Consider the following 25,629-nt stretch of genomic DNA (forward strand, 5'->3'; position numbering starts at 1 on the left):
CAGTGATGGGTTAGCAGATAAAAAGCTATCAAAACTATACACTCTGTGCTTGTGGCTAATTTATTAGCTTGTTAGCCAAAGTGTTTCCCTGAGAATGAGATTGTATGGGTGGTGGTGGCAGACAGGAGTTGTTTATTTATCAGACCAATGAAGCTAAAGCCGCTTTCCCACTGGTCAAAAAACCCGCCAACACCCGGCTTTTTTGCTTAGTTGGTTACAATCGGCATTCAGACCCGGGTCAAATGACTCTGACCCAGGTAATTATCGCCACGGCTCTGATCGACATGGACATGATGGGAACACAAAACCCGTGTCGACACACTAATCTCTGCACCATTTCCAGCGCGATGCTCCGTCTGTAACTTCTGCTTCAGCTACAAATTCCGCCCGTCTCCGTCCCAGCAGCGCTCGAACATTGTTCCAAATTTGTCGGCACCGAGTTTCATAAACTGAATGAGTGATAGATACAATAAAGACCTAACCACCGTAACATCTTCACCGTTTACTAACCCTGCCTCCGGCACGTTTGTGACATCAGACGGTGACGCAGCAGAAAGAGACTTACAGGAGTATACTTCACTGGCAATGGGAAAAGAGATGATTGGCATTTATAAGCAGGTCTTTCCGCGTCTGGAAAACCTGCGTCAACGCTAATTTTGGTGGGAAAGGGGTATAAGAGAGCTTGTGGAACGCAGTAGACTCAAGAGGTGGGTGACAACACAAACCAAATCACTCCTTTTATCAATACAGCCCTCCACCACCTCTGTGAAGGCCAACCACATCCTGACTCCCTGCACGGCCCGCCACAAATATATAAATGTATGATAAACACTGAAGCCAGGTATGGTGAGCACAGACACAGATAGCTGCTAATTAATACTAGATTTTCACTCACTGTGTGTTAGACGTGTGTCTGATTGTCTGATATTTACATGAACAAATCTCCAGCAGCACTAACCCGGCCCAGAGGTTACGTTCAGTGACTGAATTAGCTGAGGTGACACGTAGCAGACAGCTAGCAGCTCCCACCTGTCACTCAAAGAGGCCACGCCCCTAATGCTGCATCACTTTAAGCCTTAATGTAATGTTAACAGGTGAGTTAGGTAAAGATTCTCCCCGTACAGTCAGTTTAAAGGTTACAGCAGCACCACAATGTTGTTTCCATGTGTTCAATAAAAGGTCCTTAAAAATGTCTGTTTTTTCTAAGGGCAAAGTGTTTGCTTATATAATTTGTTTTCTTTTCTCTCTGGGCAAAATTTCCCAAATGTCAAACTTTTGTTTTAAGATTCTTAAAATCTTCTGAGACTGTTAGAACACTGTTTGACTTTTTCATGCACCGTTCAATCACACAGGCTTTTCATTTCTTATGTCTTTTAGCAACACTTCATACACACTTCCTAAGCACCGTATGCAAATAGGGAAAACACACATTAAGCTCTTTCTCGGCTGCTGAACATTTTCTTTAATATTCTGCCCTTCTCTGGTTTCTTTGTTGGGATTTTTCTCACTTGGGTTTCAGATGAAGTTGTGAGTGTTTTGGCAGAAGGGGGCGCTGTAGCTAAAGAAGCAGCTCTTTGCTTTGGGCTGTTGTATACTGGAAACTGGCGCCTGGCGTTGCAAACTGCGAAATACATGTGAACAGCTCTGTACTACAGACTACCACTGAACGCAGGATGCAGTATACAGTAGTACATCGTATACAGTATGCCTGATAAGTGCCCACATCTCTCAAACCCCGCACCCTTCAGTGTAACAGAAAATTTCTGTACGTGTGCAGTCTCAACAACCAAGCCCAGATTGTCTCCGACCTTTGAAGCTTCCCCCAGTGGAAGAGAAAATATCACAGACATTATTATACACGCACAGTGTTACTCTTTGTGGGGAGTAATCTGCACATAGAGTGTGCCCTTTTCAAACGTGTATTTCTACTGCATTTTTACCAAACACATTTGGCAGAGAGACTCACTTTCAATAGCTCACAGCTATCATGTTAATATTTAACATTAGTTAAAAGACTTTCCAGAGTCACATTTAATTTGAAGCAACGTTTCAAGATGTAAGCTTGTAAAACAGCTCCAGGTGGTGCTGTTTCTGCGCTAACCCTGGCTGCTTGTGCATGAGATTCCCCTTCCCAGAGCAGCGCTGCAGGCACAACAGGAGGTTTTTACTGTGGATCATTAAAGAATCACTTGAGTACAGTTATTATTAATTAAAACTGCTTTTCTAAGTTTAACAAATACGGGCTCAGAGGATTAAACCTTGAAAGAGGAAGCTTCAAAGACTCAACAACAGTTAGAACTTTGCATCTCTTCTTGCACTCAGCTACTTCTCTCATTTTGAATGCAGTCTGTGGGTAATGAAAGCAAAGTGCCTTCAGGACCAAACACTCACTGAGATAATGGTTCAACAGCTCCACCTGCAGGCAGAAATATAAAGCAGCATCTTGATCTGTACTTGTGTGTGTTTGTCTTCAGGTTACGCTGCACACTGGACTACCCATCCCTGATTTCTACACTCCCGGGGAGGCAGATCCCACTGGCTCTGTGTGCTAGAGACTATCCACCCCTTACAATCGATGGGTAAAACCCCTCCCGGATTTCCCAGGGTTCATCCAGCCAGCCAATTACTATGATCCCACCCTCAGCCACCCTCATCCCCGCTCTCCCCTCTCCTCCTCTTGTCCCCCTGACCGACTGACCCTATGACTCTCTGCAAGAGGCCCCATCCAGCGCTGAGCCATGCCTTTATCATGCCTAACCCTTGAACACATGGACCACCTGCAGGACAGTGTTTAAATGTACAGTGCTTTGCAATCTGTACCTTGTATTTTGACGCGACGCAGAACGACACAGATTGTCCTGTTAAAAAAGAATCCTCATTTCAAGCTGCTGGACTTGGAATTATGTGCAGTGATCACAGGGAAAATTGTGGAAAATACCTTTTTTTTGCTTTCTTCCCGAGAGTTTGATGAGAAGATTGATACCATTTTTATATTTCTACGCTAAATATGAAGCTAACCTTAGCCTAGCTTAGCATAATGACTGGAAACAGGGGGAAATAGCTAGCCTGGCTTTGTTCATGGCTTAAAAACATGTCTGCCAACACCTCCGAAGCTCACTGATTAAACCATCATTTATTAATTCTGTATGAAAACATGAATGTAAATAGGAAACGTTGAGGTTTTACGAGCACAAGAAATATTCAAGCACATAAATGTGTTAATTAGTGAACTTTAGATGTGCCGGCGGGCAGATTTACCTTTGGACAGAGTCACTTACGCAACTCTCCACAAGTAAGCAAATAAGCACATTTCCTCCAAACGAAGAACTACATCTTTGAACGAGCGAGATTGTTTTGTAAATGAGTTGATGTAGAAAAAGTAGTCCCCATGCACCATCAAGATACAGTTCAGTGTATCTTATTCTTCATTTTTAACGTTCTGTCTTTGAAAACTTATAATCAAACACAATATGCTGTACATTTCTTTTCCTGCCAACAGTCTTGAACATCTAAAACATTTGGGGGCATGAGAGGTCGTCTTTTGTGTGTGTGAGGGAGAGAGAATGTGTGTGCGGTGGCGGTGGATGAGACTGGTCAGCAGCTGCAGCCGCGTCGTGGTATCCTCGTCCGTGTACATGAGATGCTTTTCTTAGTGGCTTTGCACATGTGAACCTTCTGTATCGTCTTTAGTAATATTAATGCAGCATCCTCGTATAAGAGCTCTCCTGAGAGCAGGGCCTCCGTGCAGAGAAAGAGCACGCAAAGAACAAGGCAGATTTCTGGTTAATGTATCATGAACGTGGCGAATTCTGTGTGTTGAAAATGGTTAAAGATGCTGAGTGTGAAGCTGCTTGAACACGGTGCTACAGCAGCTCGCTTCTTTCTGCATTTTTTTACTGTAGTCGACTGAATCCTGGTAGTTTTGTAATATTGTTCTTGAAATGATCTATTGCAGAGAAGTGTATAGATAAATAAGTTATTGATGTTTTTCAATGAGAGTTCAACATTGTTCATTTATTTGATGTAAAGTTATTACAGAAAGGCAGAGACTGAATCCTTTTTTAAAAGTAGTTTGTTCTCAAACTGAAGAAGCTTTTCAGAATGTGTTTACTCGTTTATGTTCTTCTAAAGCAAAAGGAAATGATGATGATGCACGGGGATGTCTTTGTGGCGTCGCATCTGTGCAACAGCAAACATGTCGTTTTTTAAGCCATGCTAGCAGCTTGTGGTGCACATCAGTGCTTTGAGCTCAGTGCTAAAGCTAGCACGCTAACATGCTTTAATGCTCACAGTGACAATGCTAACTGTCGTAGTTTAGCATGTTAGCCTGCTAGCATTTGTTCATTTGCATCAAACACAAATACAGGTTAAGCTGATGGGACGGTCTTTCATTTTGCAGATATTATTTGATCATAAATCAAAGTGTATGATAGGTTGCCATGGTGACCTGATGATGGAGCTGGAGAAAAAATGAGTAAACACCAAAGTTCCCACATTTCATCCTCTGGGGTCCATGAATGTCTGGACCATTTTTTTCCTGTCATCCAGCTGACACATTTCTAGACATGTCATTCAAAAGGAAAAATGTGAATCTCATGATTTAGGGTGGTGGAAAATCAATGTGATTTGGGCTCATCCTCTGTGGATCATGAAGATCAGTAGGACATTTTGTGGCTGGCTAAAGAAAAGTCTGTTCTGAATCTCATCACAAAACGTCACGTCGTAAATCCCTCAGTCATCAAGACATGTCGTTTGAAGCAGAAATGTTGAACTCATGTGAGAATCGGAGGAAAAGTTATGATTCATCCTCTGCAGACCATGATTGTCAGTACATCATTTTGTGCGAGTCCAACCTGCAGAAGCAGAGATATTTTACATGAGAGGTACAAGTACAAACTTTGGCCTGCTGGTGGAGCCAGATGGAAGTCAGGGATCAAGTTGTGAGGATTGATCCTTTGGGAACCATGCGCATCATTACAAAACTTTATGGCAACAGTTGTCAAGACATTGTCATGGAGTAAAAGTTATCACCAAAGTTGTCAGAATTGTCTCTGGGGAGCCTGAAGTCCAGCAGAAAACTCTTCTGCAATTATCTCAAAATGCTTTTTACCTGCTGGTGGCATTAGAAGAAATACCAGGCAACAAGATAGGCCCCAGAGGATTGCCAAAGTCATTAGGATTTATCCTCTGCAGACCTTGTAGATACTGAGACATTTCACAGTATAAGACCGAACTCTGAGCTGCTGGAAGTGCTAGAAGGAAAGAAGGTCAGGGGTCGAGGAAATTTAGTACGATTCATCCTCCTGGGATCCTGAGCGTCAGTGGAAAACTTGACAAGCAATTAAAACTTTGTCAAAAAAATATTAATTATATCGTTAAGATTTATCCTCTGGGGACAATAAACGTAAAAACAACATTTTTGCCTGTCCAATTTGTAGCTGTTAGCTTACATGTTTTTTACCTGCTGGTGGTGCTAGAGGAAAAGTCAGGGATCAAGTTAAGAAAGTCAGGGGTCCAGAGAAGTTGTAAGGATTTATCCTCCGGGGGAAATGATTGTCAATACAACATGCTTGCTTGTCCAATAAGTGACTTTTTTTTTACCTGCTAGTGGTGCTAAAGGAAAAGCCAGGTTAAGTATCAAGTTAAGTATTTAGGATCCATCCTTTGGGGAACACGAGTGACAGTACAAAGATTCACAGCAATTCATTCAACAGTCGTCAAGATACGTCTCTTAAAATCACAACCATTAGAATCATGATGTTGGAATTCACAGCTTCACCTAATGGGACTTTTCCTCTGGCTACCACCAGTGTGAGAACAAAACTTCCTACCGACCCATCCAATTGTGGTCGAGTTATTTAAGTCTGGACCGAAGTGGAAGCCCAACTGATGAACCATGAAGTCATGCTGCTAGCTTTGCTTAAAAAGTGTTGGTCAGTTTGAGGGACCTGTTGCATCTTCACGTTGCCCAGAAATGATCCCCGTGCATCGTAGCCCTGCTACATGTGGAGCATTCACATAAGGTGCTATCCTGTGCTTGAGCGTCATGGGTGTGCCTTTTCCCCTCTTCAGTACCCAAAAGATTGATGAAACTTTGCTACAAACTAGATTCATTGCTTCAGCAGAGTCGACTGTAACATCTGTGATGCCTGACTTCACCTGCTGCTACGTATTTTTTATCTATCGGCAAAAGGGCAAACTCAACAACAGTCATGCCTGTTACGGTGAATAACCCACAGTGTTGGCGGGTATATCACAGACAGGTATGGCAAGGTGTCTTTCTCCAACTGACCCTCTCTGATATTACTTCTAATATTGATTGTAAATCATCTGGAATTGACACCACATTGATGCTAAAAGAGCTGCTCACCGTAAACGATATAGCGTTCAGTTTGATATGTGCATGAGGGCTGACAGGAAAAGCAAACCTTCAGCAAGTTGCACGGCATTTACTGAAAGACTGGATTCAAGCTTTTAACTGAGGCAATATTCAACAGGCGGTTTTCATCGTTCGTCCGGTCTTAATTATAACAGGACGAGACAAAAGCAGCTCATTCAGCAGTGGGTCAGTGAGCAGGGAGAACTTGCTTTGACCCAACACAGAGACACCATTATGACAGAATTACACAACCTCAGATTCCAGGGCAGATAAACAAACTGGCTTTAGTTCAGAAAAACAGTTTAAAAGGTTTTTCATGTCCAGTACGAAACACACGTCTGTTACTTTAAAGACTAATGATCTGTTCCTGGACGGTTTCTGTGTGAACATGTTATATTGACTTATTTGGTTGATAAGTAACATAATGTGTGTTTCTTTGCTGACTTTAACAAGTGTGTGATTGTAGGATAAATTAAACAAACCAAATAGACTTAAATATTAAAGTAGGCCGAGGGGGGAGTCAAAGTCTATCAGACACTCATAGAGCTTTTATGAACTATTACAAATTACACACAGTCGCTGTGCGACACTGGGTGTTATCTCCAAATGTACATACATGTGTGTGCGTGTGTGTGTGTGCGTGCGTGCGTTACCTGCATTATAACCTCATTTGAACTCCAAAGTGATTCTTTTCGCCCTGTTTGGTCCGAGGTAGAATGTCATCTCTTTACATTGAAACTGTCTCTGGAGAATTAAATGACTATAAAGTGAACATTATTATGACTATAATTTTAACACAGTATGATTATTATGATTGTTATGACTGTATGTCAATCATTACCATATTACTGATATTATTATTATGATGATCTGAAGTGTAAAATGAGCCTCTGTGTTCTTTTGTATTTGTGGAAATTCAATAAATGGGTGTCAACAAGGAGTTACACTGCCTGGAATATCTTTCTGTCTCTCCGTCTATTCCTCTATTCACCTGTCTGTCTGTCTGTCCTTCCGTCTGTCTATCTTTATTCAAATAAACTAACTATGATGTATACAATAAGTGTAACCATGGAGACAAACATTAGTGGCACTAAACGTTCCGTGCTTCCTCCCTGCAGTCTCTCTCTCTGTTGTTCGCCTTCTGCAGCTCACTGTGCAGCTCGGCGGGGGCCGGCCGGGGAAACACCCTCCCCCCTGCCCTCACCAATGAAAAGCAGCACAAGGAGGAGACTTCTGCATGAAAACCTGACACAACTTTGCCTTTCGACTTCACTCCTAGCCAGGACAGCCGCAGACACACCCGGGACAGAACCTGCGCAGCCAGCACCCACCATGGCGACTCCTCTCACCGACCAGGAGAAGCGTAAGCAGATCAGCATCAGGGGGATTGTGGGAGTGGAGAATGTGGCCGAGCTGAAGAAGGGCTTCAATCGTCACCTGCACTTCACTCTGGTGAAAGACAGGAACATTGCGACACCCAGGGATTATTACTTTGCCCTGGCTCACACTGTGAGGGATCACCTGGTGGGGAGATGGATCAGAACGCAGCAGTTTTATTATGAAGCGGACCCAAAGGTAAAGACCAGAGGCTCACATACACTTCTGATTCCTCTGCAAAACATGACAAAATATCTGTTTAAGCAAACAATATGTTAATATGTTTGAGACACTGAAGGAATCATAGAAGCCCGCTGTGTTAAAATATGTACTTTAACGCTTTTTCAAAAAACGTTCTTTACCATAAATATAAAACCTTTATGCACAGCACTATTCATGCAAGAGCTGCAGCTCACAGAGCGTTTCAATAAGGAAGAGAAATGCACATTAACGCAATGATAGAGCTCCATGAAAACAAGTAACACCCAATAGATAATAATAGTAACAATAAGCTGTAAATAAAGATGACTGATAACATACGATGGAAAGTTAAAACCCATTTAATAAAAAGATCAAAAATAAATTATTGTTATGCATAAGTTACATACAGCCCACCTTATAATGATAATGAAGTTAAAATCAGAGTACATAGAATTCATGATATCAGGTAAAGTAAAACATTTTACTAGACGTGCAGCGATGCAAAGTCTTTATTAAACAGCCCGCATCGGGACAGCTAAAACATGAAAGAGAAACTTTGAGCCTCTTTCTAAAGTATTTAACACATATTCTGTCTGCAAGTATAAATAAAAAATGTTTAATCGGCTTGTCTTACTCGCCTCCCCGTGTGGTTTGTGTATCAAATATTTTGATGTGAAGCACTTTTATGCAACGTTTTCCTGTTGCATAAACTTTCCACTTTCCATTTCCAAGAAGTACAGTAGTTCTGGTTCATTGCGTCATGTTTACACTTCTATTTTCACTCATTTGCTGCTCAGCTCTACAAGCTTTTCCTTCACCTCCAATCCAAGCAGAGTACAGATATTTAATCAAAAGATTATTTGAGCTTTTAACCAGGGAGTCTGTAAAAAGATGTGTGCAGAGAGACGAACATCTCTTACTGTTTTTCTTCACTTGTCCAGAGGGTGTACTATCTGTCTCTGGAGTTCTACATGGGCCGGACGCTCCAAAACACCATGATCAACCTGGGGCTGCAGAACGCCTGCGATGAAGCCATCTACCAGGTCTGACTCAAGTTTGGAGGCAACAACAAACACAATATTCAGCACACATAATGACTGTGCTCGTGTTGATTTTCCCTCTGCTGCAGCTGGGTCTGGACATGGAGGAGCTGGAGGAGATGGAGGAGGATGCAGGTCTGGGGAACGGAGGTCTGGGGAGACTGGCAGGTAAGAAGCTGCAGCTGGTTGAACTTAAAGGAGACAGACTGTTTAATGTTACAGCCTGGGTTAAATCTGATGGTGCAAGGTTTGGAGTTAATTTTGATTCAGATCTAAGCATCAAGCATGACATGAACAGAGAGGTGGAAACATCATTTTCCATCTTAGAAACAAGAAGTTTATCTACAGAGAGGCACAGAAAAAAAGCTTTATTTGTCCAATTTACATAATTAGAATCAATACTTGGCGTCTGTGTATTGTTACAATAATGCCACACAAAGTATCACTGTGCTGTATTTCACTGCCATTCTGCACTGGCTTGCTGTTACATTTAAAATAGATTTAAAGCTCCTGTGAGGAACTTCTGGTTTGAGTTGATTTTGGCGCCCCCTGTGGACAAAGCCGTACCTCTTATCTCTTTGCTGATTTTGTCCTGTACATGAAGGCTAAATATGCAGCCTTTATGTCAAGTGGATGTCGCACTTGAGCACCAGCATGAAACCAAAACAAACACAACCTACAACCTGCCCGGCCTATTCTGCTGTACCACTTGGGAGACATTTCTAAGTGTTATGTTCTACTATGAAGCAGCAAGCGAACATAATTATAACAGAGCAAACACTTGAAATTGGTTAGTAGGCCTGGACAGGCTCGTCTAGGCAGAATGCATGTTACAGCTCGAGCTGCAATAGGCAGCCAGCATTGTCCTGCTGCAGGCTAATGTTAGCACACTTTAGTTTACTGTGCATATTGCTACAGCCCCCCGCTAGCATGGTTAATTACACAGAATGAGGGTGATATGATAAGGCTACAGAGCACTACGCAAGCAAGTGTCACATTCAAATAAACAGCGAGTTAGCGATCGTCCCTGATGTTACTCTAGCCTGCGTGCATGAACTTGCATGAAGCGGAAGCGCCGAGACGTCCCGTCCATGTAAACAAAGAGCGGAGAACAACAAACACAGAGGGAGTTTGACTTCACTCTCTTTTCAGGAACTTATTTTTCCAGGATATATTTACACAGGGCATACTTGATTATGATATATTAATGTGCATAATATCGCACATTAAGCCTTTAAGTGCCGTTCAACAAAAAATCGTATCTGCTTTCTTCAACAGTCAGTTATCACTCACTTTGATTTTTTGACCTGGAAAATGTAAACAAAGCTTTAAAAATGCTACGTGTTGTCATCAGGGAAACCAGCTCACTAAATACTTTTATAAAGAAGCGTATCTTCACTTTAGCTGTTCGCTAGCTGTCGTTGCATCTTTTATCACTTATGATAAAAACAGGTACATGTTTTGGTTGCTGCTTTAAGCTGACACTAACCAAGTGAAGCTTTGTCTTGAAACCAACCAAATAAATAAAAGAGCAGTCATTCTTGCATGCAAACATGTTCGTCTGCATTACAACAATACTCCATTATAGTTTCAGGACTATTCTGGCAACTGTCCATCAAATTCCTCTGAGTGTCTACTGAACATTTGAAGCAACATGGAGCTGCAGAAATGTTGCAACAGAGCAGATAAACACAACACCTGCACCGGGAACAGCAATTTTGTGTCACTGTTAAGTTTTTATTTTGATTTTATCTGCCTCTTTTTTTCTGCACACAGCGTGTTTCTTGGATTCGATGGCCACCTTGGGCCTTGCAGCGTACGGTTACGGCATTCGATATGAATATGGGATCTTCAACCAGAAGATAAGAGACGGCTGGCAGGTAAAAACATCCTTTTCTGCTAGTGTCACTTTATTGAAAACACAGCTCTATAAGCTTATGTCCTCCTCTCTTTTCATCACTCTTGTAGCTTGTAATCCAGCAGTATTTGTCAACACATATTCCTGCTGTCAGGACTCAAAGTGGAGCAGGGCCAAAGTAGACATGAATTAGGTCAGACTACATCACAAGCTAATCATTAACAGTGACTTGGGCGTGGGGTCTACGCCCCTTCAGCGACGCTGCAGTGGTGCAGCAGGCTCCTGTGGTTGGTTTTACATGAATAAGCTAAATAAACATTGCGTATCTTGTGATAAGAGATGCCCACACTAAAGGCTTTTGCCCTTTTGAATTCCTCTGGTTGTTTGCTGTTCAAACTATCAGTGCAAACATGCACCTCTGAACACTGAACTGGATTTAAGCTCACTGGGGTGGATGAACCTATATGTTTAATCCCTGCTGCTGTCGAGGATGCCTTTGTTCAAATGTAATCATGAACATAGACGAGAGGGGTTTGATCACCGGAGGGACATCCTTTTTCTCACTTCAGTCTGCAGGATAAAGGTCAGAGGTCAGATAAGGTGGATTTTTACTCAGTGACTTTTCTTCCTCAGACATGTCGCATCATCTTGAATCTTTTTTATCTTTGCCCCGGACTGCCCCGCTGCAGGTGGAGGAGGCAGACGACTGGCTGAGGCATGGAAACCCGTGGGAGAAAGCACGTCCCGAGTACATGCTGCCGGTTCACTTCTACGGGCGAGTAGAGGAGACCAAAGACGGCTCCAAATGGGTCGACACTCAGGTACTGAAGATGTGTGTTAGTACAGAAGGGGCTGATGGGTAAGAGCAGGGGGTGATGGGTTGTTGGCTTCTAAACAATATGAATTGAACTGTATAATCAAAAAGGCCACAAGCATGTTTATGGCACTGTTCCATAGCATCGTGTTCACTTTACTTCAGTATTATTTGTATCCCAAAACACATTTTCCTGCTTCCTGTGTTTGCACTCCTCTCTGTGCAGGTGGTTTTGGCGATGCCTTATGACACACCCATCCCCGGCTACATGAACAACACTGTGAACACCATGAGGCTGTGGTCCGCCCGCGCACCCAACGACTTTAACTTGAGGGACTGTGAGTGTCTAAGGAAATTTTAAAACAAGAACCTATTTGCAAAACAGTCTGTGGATTTCCTTCGAGGTTTCAACAGAAAGCACTTTGCAAGAATGAAGGAAACTGCTGCAACACTGGCACCCGTCAAAAACAAAGCTGTTTGTTGCAAAATAGCTCCAATGCTGCAGTTTCCTCTACAAGCCCTATAACATATTAATGTCTGTCATAGAGTATCAATGTGAGTAAAATGCACTTCACCTGTCTGTAGTTAATGTTGGAGATTACATCCAGGCTGTTCTGGACAGAAATCTGGCCGAGAACATCTCCCGCGTTCTCTACCCCAATGACAATGTAAGTTACTTTCTCATGAAGTTTGTAAGTGCAGCAATACGCAAATGAATTTATTTAGTTGCCCTAATGTTGCCAGAAGATTTCAAACATGGACAATGCATCATTTCTTGTGTCTTTTCTGTACAGTTCTTTGAAGGAAAAGAACTTCGTCTGAAGCAGGAGTACTTCGTGGTGGCGGCCACACTCCAGGACATCATCCGCCGCTTCAAGACCACTAAGAAGGGCAGCCCCGGCCGAACCTCCTTTGAGGGCTTCCCCGACAAAGTAAAGCTGCTTTCCCACTGTTCAGGAAACACCCGCTAACACCCGGCTTTTTTGCTTAATGGGCACGGCTGAAATCAACATTCAGACCCGGGTCAAATGACTCTGCAGTAATTATCGCCTCGGCTCCGATCGGCATTGATGGGAACACAAACCCGCGTCAACACACTAATCTCCGCCCCCTTTCCAGCGCGATGCTATGCTCTGTCGGTAACTTCTGTGAGTCCTCGTCATCTCGCCTACAAATTCTGCCCGTCTCCGTCCGAGCAGCGCTCGAACATCGTTCCAAATATGTGCGAGTTTAATAGACTGAATGAGGAATAGATACAATAAATACCTAACCACCGTAACATCTTCACTGGTTACTAACCCTGTCTCCAGCATGTTTGTGACGTCAGATGGTGACGCAGCAGAACAGAGACCGACAGGAGGATACTTCACTGGCAATGGGAAAAGAGACAATCGGCATTTATAAGCGGGTCAACACGCTTAAATTAGGTGGGAAAAGGGTATAAGCGTCAAAATGAGTCGTTTGTTAATAAAAGTAAAAGGCACAGGGGCAGATGAAGCACAAGAACTGAATGTGTCAAAGGGGGGTATGTTCCTTTCTTCTTGGCCAGAGACGTCTAAATGATGAAACGAAGCCATTTCGAATCGCCTCATCCAGCAGCTGTTACACAGGCTGTCATGTCTGCAATTTATCCTTAGTGGATCAAAATATGTCCACTAAAAGTTCTTGTTTTGTCACAGACAGGCTCAGACGTTATTCTAATTGTCTGACAGCATTACAGAGCAGATCCGTACAGAGATAAACCTTTTTGTTACGCCAGAAACAGCCGTTACATCGCTCTCGTCAAAGCCACCAGACTCTGTTGACAAATACAGTTTAACTCGCAGAACATGGGAGTTGTTTGTCGTCCACTGCCTCAACTGGTTCGTTTTTTTTGTGGTATTGAGCAGAAATGAAAACAAATCTTGCTCCTCTCATGTCTGAAGTCTGATATCCGGCCCTCACACTCCTCTGAGGAAAACAGACAAAAGCAGAGCTAACAACTGAAAGCTAAACCGTAATCTGAGGGATCAAACAGCGTATACAGCAGACTATCTCTTTATACAGCAGACTGTTAAAGGCGACAACTGTTGTGTTTTCCAGGTCGCCATCCAGTTGAATGACACTCATCCGGCCATGGCCATCCCCGAGCTCATGAGAATCTTTGTGGACATCGAGAAGCTCGACTGGGACACGGTGGGAGAGAGTCACTTTTATTGCACTCTAACCTGCAGTGACTCACAATAAGAGCAACATGTTAGGAAATCATGATAAGAAAGGAACACAGACACCAAACCACAGAGCTTAACAAATGAAGCTGACTTCTGTGTGTTGCATAACGTTGGTGTGTCAGCCAGCTTAAGAAATGTAATCCAGGAAAGCAGAAGTTGTTAATGCATTTGAACACACATATTGAGAGGAGAAGGAAAGATCAAGACTGTGAGCAGGTTGTTCTGTTAATGAGTCCCAAAGATCATTAAACCCCATCCTCTGCAGGCCTGGGACCTGACTAAGCGCACGTTCGCCTACACCAACCACACGGTCCTCCCCGAGGCTCTGGAGCGCTGGCCTGTGGAGCTGCTGGAGACGCTCCTGCCCCGACACCTGCAGATCATCTACCAGATCAACCAGGTCCACCTCGACGTGCGTACTCCACTGCCTTACACACAGCAAACACAATAGATGCAGTTTTTTAACACGTCTGTGACACGTGAATCTGATATCGTGAAGCTGCTCTGTTGCAGGGGATCGCAGCCCTCTTTCCGGACGACATGGACAAGCTCAGGTCGATGTCTCTGATTGAAGAGGACGGCTGCAAGAGGGTGAACATGGCGCACCTGTGCATTGTTGGATCTCACGCTGTCAATGGAGTCGCTGAGATACACTCCAACATCATCAAGACTGAAGTGTGAGCAAAAACATAAATCTGTGTGTGAAATGATGGAATAAGATCGAGGAAACTTCATTAACCCTGTAGGAAATTCTAATGTCAGATTGCTCCAAAGTTATTAAATAAGAACAACACAGAAACAACAGCTCAGATATAAGTGAGATATAAAGTATAAATGGTTAGATGCAAAGAGACTGATCTGATCATAATAGCACAATAAGTTATTAACTAAATAAATGGAAAGCAGTGATGAAATTAGAGACTAATTTAAAATTAAATTAAAGAACATTTTTAAACCGTGACGACTAATGACAGAGAAACAGCAGCAAGCTCATGTCAGATTGAGGCTCTGTGGCTGAGACAGGAAGAGCACCAAGGATGGTTTCCACACAGCATGAGTGTGTCCTCAGAGATAACCACAGGATTGAATCATCACCTCTGTCACACACTGTGAACAATACCTGTATGAAAGACACGACTGCTGTTGGGAAACAAACATGCAAAGACACAGAACCTGTCACAAAGTTGGACTCCTGAGCAGCGAGAAACGAGCGAGTCATCCGTCTTTGTCGTCAGTGTTTTTGCAGTTTAAATGTTTTTACATCAAAGAGAATGAGTGCATCTTTTTAATGTGTTCACAGACTCTGTAATCCCTCACATCTGCATCAAGTTCCACCTCAATGTAAACTTTATCATGTGGAGGTCAGAGCGTGCATATTTTTAGTATTCATTTTCACACAAGTTATTACATTGTTGTTGTTTGTCTGTGCAAAACGTGTGTTAAAGAATCAGATTTCAGTTGCGTTCTCTTTAGTGCCACCTTATGGCGATAAACGGTAATTGCAGGAGTAACCTTCCCAATGTAACCAGACGTCCACGGTCGGCTCCGGTTGTAACTCTTGATTTTCCTGGCTGACGGTCGCTTTCCTTTTCAGACTGTTTGCTTCATCTGAGCGTCGAGTTTGTTTCTGTTTCTTTGGATTTTCACTTCTTGTTGAAGTTGTATCTGTAGTCATCCATCTTTTCTTTGTTTGTTCAGCCATAGTAGATTACTGTTTACTCGCAACACTTGCAGAGAGCGGAAAAGCAGCCGCTTAGCTCCGCCTACCCTCTCTGGCAGACCAACCACTGCTGGCTGATAGAAAACGCGTCACTTCAAAACTGTCAGCACGTGATTCATGTTTACAGAAGAGAAAACTGCTTTAACCTTCAGTCAGATGTTTCCATCGTTTTATCCCCGGGGACCAACATTAAGTTCTTCCTTTAAGAACAGTTCTGTATTTTTTTTTTCTCCTACAGATTTCGTAACTTCAGTGAAATAGAACCGGAGAAGTTTCAGAACAAAACCAATGGCATCACTCCCAGACGCTGGCTGCTGCTCTGCAACCCCGGACTGGCTGAGCTCATCGCTGAGGTCGGTCTGAGCTGATTTGACATTCTTGGAACAGCTTTCCCCGCTCCTCAGTTTTTACAGCCTGTGTGTCAAATATAAATGAGGTGGAGTGTAGTAAACAGTGTCAGCTTGTTTTACACACGTTTTATGTGACTTTTTATTTCTCTTTCAGGTCATCGGGGAGGATTACGTGAAGGACCTGAGCCAGCTGCAGAAGCTGAACGACTTTGTTGACGATGCTGCCTTCATCCGAGACGTCTCCAAAGTGAAACAGGTGAGTTCACTCGAGCCATGTGCTGAATGCTCCCCCTTTAAAGCTACTTCACACATGTATTCCCTTTCATGTCAGAGTGAAATGATCAAGATTATAAATAACAGCAAAGAGACATTCATTTAAAAATCATTGTCAAAGATTAAACATTGAATGTTTAGGTCTGTGAGCAGGAGTTTGCTCCTCCACCATGGAGCATCTTCACCTGTAGACTGATCAGATGGTTTGATTGGAATAACAGCCGGAAGGTGTAAAGTTATTAAACCATATGAAACACAAAAGTCACAAAATAACACAAACCAAGTAACCATTCGAGGCAGCGATAGATCAGAAACCTCTGTGTTCTGTGAGGTAAAATTACTGGTTTTGTCAATGGAGTCTGGTGGCTTTAACAAGAGTGATATAATGTTCATAAAATCTTCCTCTTCAACAAAAAGGTCCGTCTCTGCAGGGATCCTGGCAGGAACAGGCCGCTGTCACGGCTTCAGGAAAGCTTATTAAAGACGTTTCAATAGATTTGTGTGATTTAAAAGTTGTGTATCTGTGCTGAAGTCCTTCGTGGATTCTGACTCCTGTTTTTATTTCACACTTTTGATAGCATGACGTTATAAAACACTCACATTAGAGACTAAATGTCCCGTTGAGGCATTTCAACATGCAAAGCACCAACCTCTCTGTCTAGTTTATTTTCTTCATGTCACTGCAGGCCGAGATATTACAACATCATTGTGCATTGCAGCTTTAAAGTCAGTACATGTCAGGACACACACCTCTTAATCAGCCGCTTCCCCTTTCTGAATAACTCACTCGTTGCTAAGTCTCATATTTCTGATTCTCTCACAGGACAACAAGGTGAAATTCGCCCAGTACCTGGAGCAGGAGTACAGGGTGAAAATAAACCCATCCTCCATGTTTGACGTCCACGTGAAGAGAATCCACGAGTACAAGCGGCAGGTCCTCAACTGCCTGCACATCATCGCCATGTACAACAGTATGTGAAATCACTCATCACAAAGGTTTCACAATCTAACACTGACTGATGTGGAAAAGTCCCCACCCAATCTGTGCCGTTAAAACAAACCCTGAGAGTAGGACGCATCGAATGTGGGAATTTTCCAGGCGATCATCGGGCCGTTATAAATATGAGAGCTGTTACATCAGCGGTTTTGTTTTGAGCACCATGCCGGTTACTTTGATGCTGACTTTTACTGCGTCTGATTCCTCTTCCTGTCTGCAGAATATTCCAGCAATTAATACGGCATATATATTTCTAAAGGACACTTCAGATCAGTGATTTGCAACGAGACTGGATGCAACTGCCAAAAGAATCCCTCGACATCTGATCGTAACTGTTTTAAAACTGGGCCGTTCACATCAAAGCAACGGAACGCAGCTGACCGTCTCCATAGCAACGACACACTAACATACCCCTCTACTTCTGCGTTAATAACGTTAATTAATACTAGAACGTTAGTATTAGGCCATGAATTACATGGATTAACTAGCTGGATTTCAGTTATAAAAAGAAGTGGATGACAGTGACATGCTCGCAATGTTAGCTCTAACACTGATTAATAAACGGCAAAGACAGAGAGTTTGGAAAGAGAGGATCTGGAGCCGTCTTTGGCTGCTGCAGCGCCAGAGACGGGGTGCCTTCGCCAATTTATGCTGTTTCCTGATTGGCTGAAGTGAAACGGCTACGTCATTCTGTTCTCAAACTGCATTTGGAGATTTGACAAGTTAAATCTTTTGCAACTCCACGCAACAGCTTCAGACGCTCTGCAACTAACCAGCTCACACTGCTGCAATTTTCTCAGCAACATTCTAAAATCGTTTTGTGGCGAATCATTGATCTGAACAGGCCTTACAGAAGCTCCTCAGAGTGTTTAAAATGGAGATGATCGGAAGGTAAAAAGGAGAAACCTGTCACAAAACAAGAGTGTAGCAGCTCTTTGGGTCGTTACTGAGGCATGCTGATGCTTTGAGCTAAATGCTAACGTTAGCGTCCCAACATGTTCACAATTAACATACTGATGTTAAGCAGACAATGTTTCCAGTGTTTAGCATGTTAGAATGGATCACTTCTGCTTATAGCATTTAACACAAAATTACAGCTGAGCGAGTCTTTAGATTTTTAGGTATTTGGTAAAATAAAAACTGATGTCGCCAAATGCAGTTCTGATGAGACGGCGAGTGGTAACTGATTTGATTTACCTTTAAAAGCAGAAAGTTAGAAAGGATTTGGCCCAGGTATTGATTGGCAGAAGCACAGAGAACTTTCCCTGATTCATCTGTAATGAATGCAGAGATCTCAGGGAGGTTTCTGTTAGTTGCTCATAGTTCTGTATTCCTCTTGTTGTTGTACAAGCTGCTTAACCTAAATGGTTTGTGTTCCTTTGTGTTCCAAAGGTATCAGAAAAAAACCCACAGCACCTTTTGTACCACGAACAGTGATCATCGGGGGAAAGGTACCGAGCAGACATCACATGACACCATAGATCAGGTCAAACGAACAGGCCGAGAGAGGCGTGGTGTTTATGTTTCACACTGTCACTGTCGCCCCCTGCAGGCTGCTCCTGGGTACCACATGGCCAAGATGATCATCAGGCTGATCACGTCGGTGGCTGATGTGGTGAACAATGATCCTGTGGTGGGAAACAAGCTGAAGGTCGTCTTCCTGGAGAACTACAGGGTCTCCCTAGCAGAGAAAGGTACCATTCAGCCGACTCTATCAACACCTGCACACGTTTATGATCCTTTGGTGAGCCTCTGGGGGTTTTACTCTTCTATTTCTGTGTGGGTGTGGGTTAGGGTGCTCTCTTAGTGTCTAGTTGTGTTATAATCTCATGTGTGTTTGGGGGTGGGGGATGTATTTTGACCTTTAATGTCTATGTCTTCTTATTTTATTATTTTCCCTGCTCAAATAAAGAAACATAACATAACAAACACAAGCATGTAAAAAATCCTCATTTGAAGACTTCACAACCTTTCCTAGTTTGGGGAGAACTTCCACAAATGTAAAGGTAAATCTGTGCTGCTCTTCCTTTAGTGATTCCTGCCACAGATCTGTCAGAGCAGATCTCCACTGCCGGCACTGAAGCCTCAGGAACGGGTAACATGAAGTTCATGCTGAATGGAGCTCTGACCATCGGCACCATGGACGGAGCCACCGTGGAGATGGCCGAGGAGGCCGGAGAGGAGAACCTGTTCATCTTCGGCATGAGGGTGGAGGACGTGGCTGAGATGGACAAAAAGGGGTAAAGGAGATTGTCCTGCTGAAAACATTTGGTATCGTTTTTTCTTTACAGCTATTTCCATGTTCAGGGTCGCCGGGGGCTGGAGCCTATCCCAGCTGTCATTGGGCTAGAGGCTGGGTTACACCTGGAATGATCACCAGTCAATAGCCCGTTATACGCTGCCAGTTCAAGCCGGCATTATTACGCCTCTGTTACGTTCCGTCTTCTATGTAGAACGCACGAAAGCGGAATGATGGGGCGAAGTCGTTCCGCCTCTGAACCGGCATCGGAGGAAGTAACAGGCGTCCGTGTGAACAGCTGAGCCGGCAGGGAGGAATAGCGCTGTGTGTGTGTATTTGAAGCACGCGCTGGGGCGGCTTCACGGCGGCGTTGCTTGGTCCAATGTAGAATGACAAAGGTGGCATGAGGACAGAGCTTCGTTACGGCGCTGAGGCGGAACCGCAGTGTAAAAAAGGCTAATCACAGGGCTGACACTTAGAGACAGACAACCTTTCACGCTTACATTCACACCTGTGGGCAATTTAGAGTCACCAATGAACCTAACGAGCATGTCATTGGACTGTGGGAGGAAGCTGGAGTACCTAGAGGGAACCCACACATGCAGGGGGAGAACATGCAGACTCCACACAGAAAGGGAAGAACATTCAAGCTGTGAGGCGTCAGTTGGAAGAAACTGAAATATATGCAGTCCATGACATAAAACTGCCCCTGGTGTACAAAAGTAAACAAAAAAGAACAATATACAAAAAGGTCTAATAAATACATAATGGCTCTTACAGACATCTTCTGCAGTGGTTTCTGCTTCACTTTCATCCATGTAGCTACAAGTTCTCCCCATCAGTCACACCATTTTCATCGCTTTATGTACGTCATGCTGGAGCTGCAATGATGGATATGTCTTTTCCAAGTGTTATTGTGCCGTCCATTTAGGTTGGAATACGTCTTGATGTTGGGAAAGCGTAACAAGGATGCAAAATTAAAATAACTGATAATTCCCTTTGAATGTTTTTAAGCTAAAGTAAAGACTCTGTTTTGAAAATCAAAGGAGTTTAAAGTTTCAGTCTCGAAGATTTCAGTTTTGTTGTCTTTGGCGCCACCTAATGCCGATAAACGGTAATTGCGGGAGGACATTTCCCGATTTAGCCAGACGTCCACGGTTGGCTCTGGTTGTAACTCTTGATTTTCCTGGCTGACGGTCGCTTTCCTTTTCAGACTGTTTGCTTCATCTGAGCGTCGAGTTTCTTTCTGTTTCTTTGGATTTTCACTTCTTGTTGAAGTTGTATCTGTAGTCATCCATCTTTTCTTTGTTTGTTCAGCCATAGTAGATTACTGTTTACTCGCAACACTTGCAGAGAGCGGAAAAGCAGCCGCTTAGCTCCGCCTACCCTCTCTGGCAGACCAACCACTGCTGGCTGATGGAAAACGCGTCACTAACTGGGCGCCGCCACAGATACCCAGCCCATAGTAATACTATATACTGCAAATGCAACGGCTTCCATCGGTGGGCCACAGGCTCAGTCACCATTGTGTTACCTCATTCAGAGAGAGAGAGAGACTTACAGACATTTATTTACATGAAAATCTTACTTTAAAGAACAGAAATTTGTAATACAAAGGTAAAAATGAAAAGCGCAGATACATGAAAACCACCTTCAGTTAAAACTGATCTGTCGTCTTTTTTTAGATATGATGCCATGTCGTACTACAAGAAGATTCCCGAGCTCAAACAAGTGATGGACCAGATCACCAGTGGATTTTTCAGCCCCAAAAATCCACAGCTCTTTAAAGACCTCACTGACATGCTCTTCAAACATGACCGGTACGTACCTTACTTTCTATAGAAGATCAATACCTACAGAGCTGCTAACAGAAGGTACTCAGGAAGCTCATTCAATCAATTTTTGATTGAATGATTGACAGAGAGAGAGAGGGCAACAACAACAACTTATAATCAAAGGCTAACTCTTTAAAAACGTACTTTCTAATGCCCCCCCACAGCCCACCCAGCTGTGATTCTCTGCTCCATGTGCTGCAGACAGCGCTCAGATAATTGTAAAGTAGCACCCTCTGCTGGACAAACTACGCAGTGACACAACAGGCAGTATATCTGTGATAGACCCTTTCTGCCTGATTATATCTTATATAGTTTTTCGTCTAATGAAAGATGTCAAACTTCTGCATGTTTTTGATTCATGTTGTCAGACTTGATGTATTTTCCTCCCTTTTCTCTCCTCAGTTTTAAAGTGTTTGCAGACTTTGAGGACTACATGAAATGCCAGGAGAAAGTCAGCAAGCTGTATCAGGTAAGTTTGAGTCAAACAGACCTGAGGCCTGTTTACGAAAGCAAATCTCTTTTCGTCTGACTCATTTTCAGCTCATTCAGCTCCACAACATAAAACAAAGGGGTGGACAAATTAAATTTGAAACAGATAGTGATGCAAGGTAAAAAATCCTGAGGGGAACATTAACATCTGCACTCAATACATATATCAATCCATCCAGTCTTTATTCTGATTTTAAAATCTTCAAAACCTTATGGTGATGATACAAGATCGATTAGTATTCATCCTCTGGGAACCATGAATGTCTCGTGAATTTTTACTGAGATATTTTACTGGAAACCAACAAAATGTAACCTGATAGCCCCAATGAAAGTCAAGGGATCACCAAAGTAAGTAGGATACTTCCTCTGGTGACCATTAAGTGTCTGTGTCCACTAACAGTGTTTTTACTCTGGCAGCGGCCACGACCTCAATTTTAGAGCGCTTTTTCACCAGCGCTTACTGTTGCTAGGATACAAAAGTTGTCTTGGAACTTCCGCTTCCCTTCCTAGTAACCATTGTTTTAAATCGCTCTGTATGCTTCATTTTTGCTTTTATTCAAGGAAATTGTACTTCAAAACATAAAACAATGAAAGTAATGTTTCAATCCCTCTCTCTCGCCCCCTGCTGACTGGCTGCAGTATAGCTCATAAAGCCCGCCTCCTCCATGTTAACAGATGGGACATGAGTCAAAGTATAAAATCAAAATACACGTCAAATACATTTTTCTCAAACATGGTTTCTGTCATTATAGTTAGTTCTTATCCTGCTGATTTATGTCCAAGTGTTCATTTTTCTCACAAGTTTAATTTTAGCTAGTTATTTATTATAAAAAGGGGGCGTGGCCTCATGATTGACAGCTCTGTTGACAAATGGGGCTCCTGCAGCGTTCTGTTCCCGAGTAGCGGAGTAGAGGAGGAACGGCGAGAGGAGCCATAACTAACACTAACACTACAGTCATTGAACTTTCCATAAGCGTGAATATCTGCTTCAGACCGACACAAGAAGCTGTTCTGCTGCTAAATACGCCGCAAGCAGAATCTTTCCTGTTTTTTTGGTAAGTTGTGTGTGTGTTTTGGTTAGCAGAAGTGGCTACAGCGGCTCCCCCCGCCGTTCTCTATTGTGCAACTCTGGCTCCAAATGACGTCACCATCACAAGATGGCGGCGCCTCTCTATTTTGGCTTCAATTTTATACAATGAGAGTAGATGAAGACGCATCGTCCATCTATATTTTCAGTCATTGTTTTTTGTGCTTGAAAACGGAAAATGTGAACTGCATTGGTTTGTATAGAAACTAGGTACTGCCAGTGCAAAATCACGCCGTAGGTGGACACAGGCCCTTATGACAGCAATTTATGATAGGAAACTAACGTCAGGCAGGCTAACTGCCAAGATGTTGCTTAACAAGAGCTCCTGTGACACTGACCCAACAGGGTCAAGTAATAATTTAACCACTGACTTTGCAGCTAACTTCGAAAGCAACTAGGTCCATGAATGTGTTCTCACACTTGGTGAATAAAGCTGATTTTGATTCTTTAAGAATGCAGGATGAATGAGAGAGTGTCACAAACTAAAGACACTAACCACAGGACATACTTCTTTTCTTTTCTTTCTTTTCCCTTATCTTTTCTTCTATAAACATGTTTACAGCATTTTTCTTACAAGCCAGTATTAAAACACACCTGAAGAAGAAAGAAGTAGGAACAAGTCAGCCAAGTGTGAATAAAGAAATGATCCTGAGAAGGGAACAAACCGAAAGAGCAGAAAAACAACAGAACAAATGAAAGCATTAATAAAGGTTTTATTTGTCTCCTGAAGGATCCAAAGGAGTGGACGAAGATGGTGATCAAGAACATCGCAGCCACGGGAAAGTTCTCCAGCGACAGGACCATCACAGAGTACGCCACCGAGGTGTGGGGGGTGGAGCCGACCGACCTGAAGATCCCGCCTCCCAACGAGCCGAGAGAGGCCATCGAGGAAACGGCCAGAGCTCTGAAGAAAATGTGAGGCTGTTTCACAAGCAGCGAGGGGGCGGGGCTTAATGTTTACACACATTCACTGTTTCTTTAAACCTTCAAGTTACACATCACTCTACTTCAGAAATCACACTGCACAACTTATTTTATTGTAAACACACCTGAGTCAGAGCTCTTGTATTAAACATTATCTGTTGCAGCTCTTTAGCGCCAACACGTGCAGTAAAGCAGGCTACATTCAGACCGCAGTTCGGACCACCAAATTAGATACAGGTCTGAACAGTCATATCTGAATTTATACAACCATTATTGATTATTTCTAAAATTGGGACGCTGGATGCCAAGTTTGAGATGGAGCTGATGAAGTGGGCTGGAGGAGTTTGTTGACCCCTGTGACCAGTGTTGGGTAACGTTACTTAGTAACGCGTTACGTTACTGTGTCACCTCCTGAGAAAAGTAACAAGTTAGATTACTTCTGCGTTACCAAAAATTAAACCCCCTTTGTGACTCATTCCACATGTGTGTTATATTTTCAGGACGGCGTGTAGCCTGCTGTGCTTTAAATGCTTCGACTCTACCGTCGTTGCGTCGCCTCGTTCACGGCTCATAATCTGTAACTCTGCAGCCTGATTACAGGAATGACAGACGCAGTATAACCTTTATTATGCTAACAGTCTGACAGTGAACTGGGCAGAGGCATACAGTATTAGGCACAGCTGTTTCCATGACAACAATACAACACAGGCTCTTAGTCCCACCAGTGTTGTGGAGCTGTGTTTAGCTGCAGATGCTTCTTCACGTTTGAAGTCGAGCTCTTCACAGCTGACGAGCACTTCTCCTCCAGACACAGCTTACATTTCACCGTCATGTTGTTCTCGTCCCTTTCACCCAAACATTCAGAATAATGTGAATATTTACACAAAGTAAACGCTGTCCTCTCTGACAGCTCGCTAGCTGAATTAGCTAGCTACACATGCGCACTGACACAGCTGTGTTTACCTTCTGCTGGTGCGCAGCTACCTGCCAAGAAGGAGGAGAGAAACAGAAACAGAGCTTCAGGGAGTTTCTGTTTCTGTGGAGACAAAAGGAAAAGAGAAATACAGCGATTTATTTTCCAGTAACAGATCACTTTTTATGAAAAAGTAAGTAAACTAAATAGCAGAACAAAAAAGTAATCTGAGTACTCTAATGGATTACTTTGTAACTCGTTACCCCCAACACTGCCTATAACAGCAAAGAATACTTCCTGTAGGGTTTAGCTTGTTGCTTCAAAAAGCTTTTTTTATATGTTTGGACATTTTACGTCTGCACACGAAACACACTGTGAAGGCTCATCCATTGAAACTTTGTGGTGGGTGCTATGGAGCCGTTTTGCAGACACGAAAGGCCACATGTACATTTTCACCTCTTCTGATGCATGTGTCTTGAGTTTTTAAGCATCTTTAGCCTCTCAAAAATGCTAATTCAAACTGAAATCAGAAATCATTATTGTGAACAAAAAAAAAAAATCTGATTTGAGCTTTAAATCCGATTTCAGCACGAGCGCTTGCAGATTGAACGTAGACAAAGAGTCGGTGTGGAGAGCTGAGTCAGAAATACTCGCAGCTGACATGTCAGTGACTCTGTGCCTTGTGAGTGACAGAGTCTTTACTCACAGAGAGATAAAAATATAAATGGTACTTATTTGGTCAGAAATTTTGGTATTATTTGTAACTTGGATAAACCTGTATCGCATGTGATCACAGTAGTCGTTGAAATAAAAACGTATTTGTGTAATATTTGTATAATTGGTGCTTTTTTCAGTTTCTAGAACAGACACATAAACGTTACTGATGGGAAAATAAATCTTATTGCAAGGATATGATCTCAATA

The 25,629-nt window shown here is 42.9% G+C and overlaps 2 protein-coding genes across 2 annotated transcripts in view; both read left to right on the top strand.

Annotated features, from left to right (window-relative positions):
• Positions 1-7,319, top strand: part of trim9 (tripartite motif containing 9) — a 49,911-nt gene extending 42,592 nt beyond the window's left edge. Inside the window, exon 11 of the mRNA XM_069661530.1 lies at positions 2,475-7,319. Coding sequence (XP_069517631.1) covers positions 2,475-2,552 — 78 coding nt within the window. The 3' untranslated portion in view covers positions 2,553-7,319. The remainder of the gene's footprint in view (positions 1-2,474) is intronic.
• A 333-nt stretch (positions 7,320-7,652) lies between these two features.
• pygl (phosphorylase, glycogen, liver) lies at positions 7,653-25,533 on the top strand. Its single transcript, XM_069661293.1, has 20 exons — positions 7,653-7,954; positions 8,899-9,000; positions 9,087-9,165; positions 10,774-10,877; positions 11,545-11,676; positions 11,896-12,007; positions 12,255-12,337; positions 12,464-12,601; positions 13,752-13,844; positions 14,145-14,291; positions 14,393-14,556; positions 15,838-15,952; positions 16,104-16,205; positions 17,046-17,193; positions 18,612-18,670; positions 18,772-18,913; positions 19,252-19,459; positions 21,144-21,278; positions 21,696-21,762; positions 23,600-25,533. The coding sequence occupies exons 1-20, from the start codon at positions 7,712-7,714 to the stop codon at positions 23,786-23,788; spliced, it is 2,562 nt and encodes an 853-aa protein (XP_069517394.1). The 5' UTR covers positions 7,653-7,711; the 3' UTR covers positions 23,789-25,533.
• The last annotated feature ends 96 nt before the right edge of the window (positions 25,534-25,629 follow it).

Source organism: Semicossyphus pulcher, unplaced genomic scaffold, assembly GCF_022749685.1.
Source record: "Semicossyphus pulcher isolate SPU_LCO1_2020_fin unplaced genomic scaffold, fSemPul1.0.p SCAF_14, whole genome shotgun sequence".
Taxonomy (NCBI): Eukaryota; Metazoa; Chordata; class Actinopteri; order Labriformes; family Labridae; genus Semicossyphus; species Semicossyphus pulcher.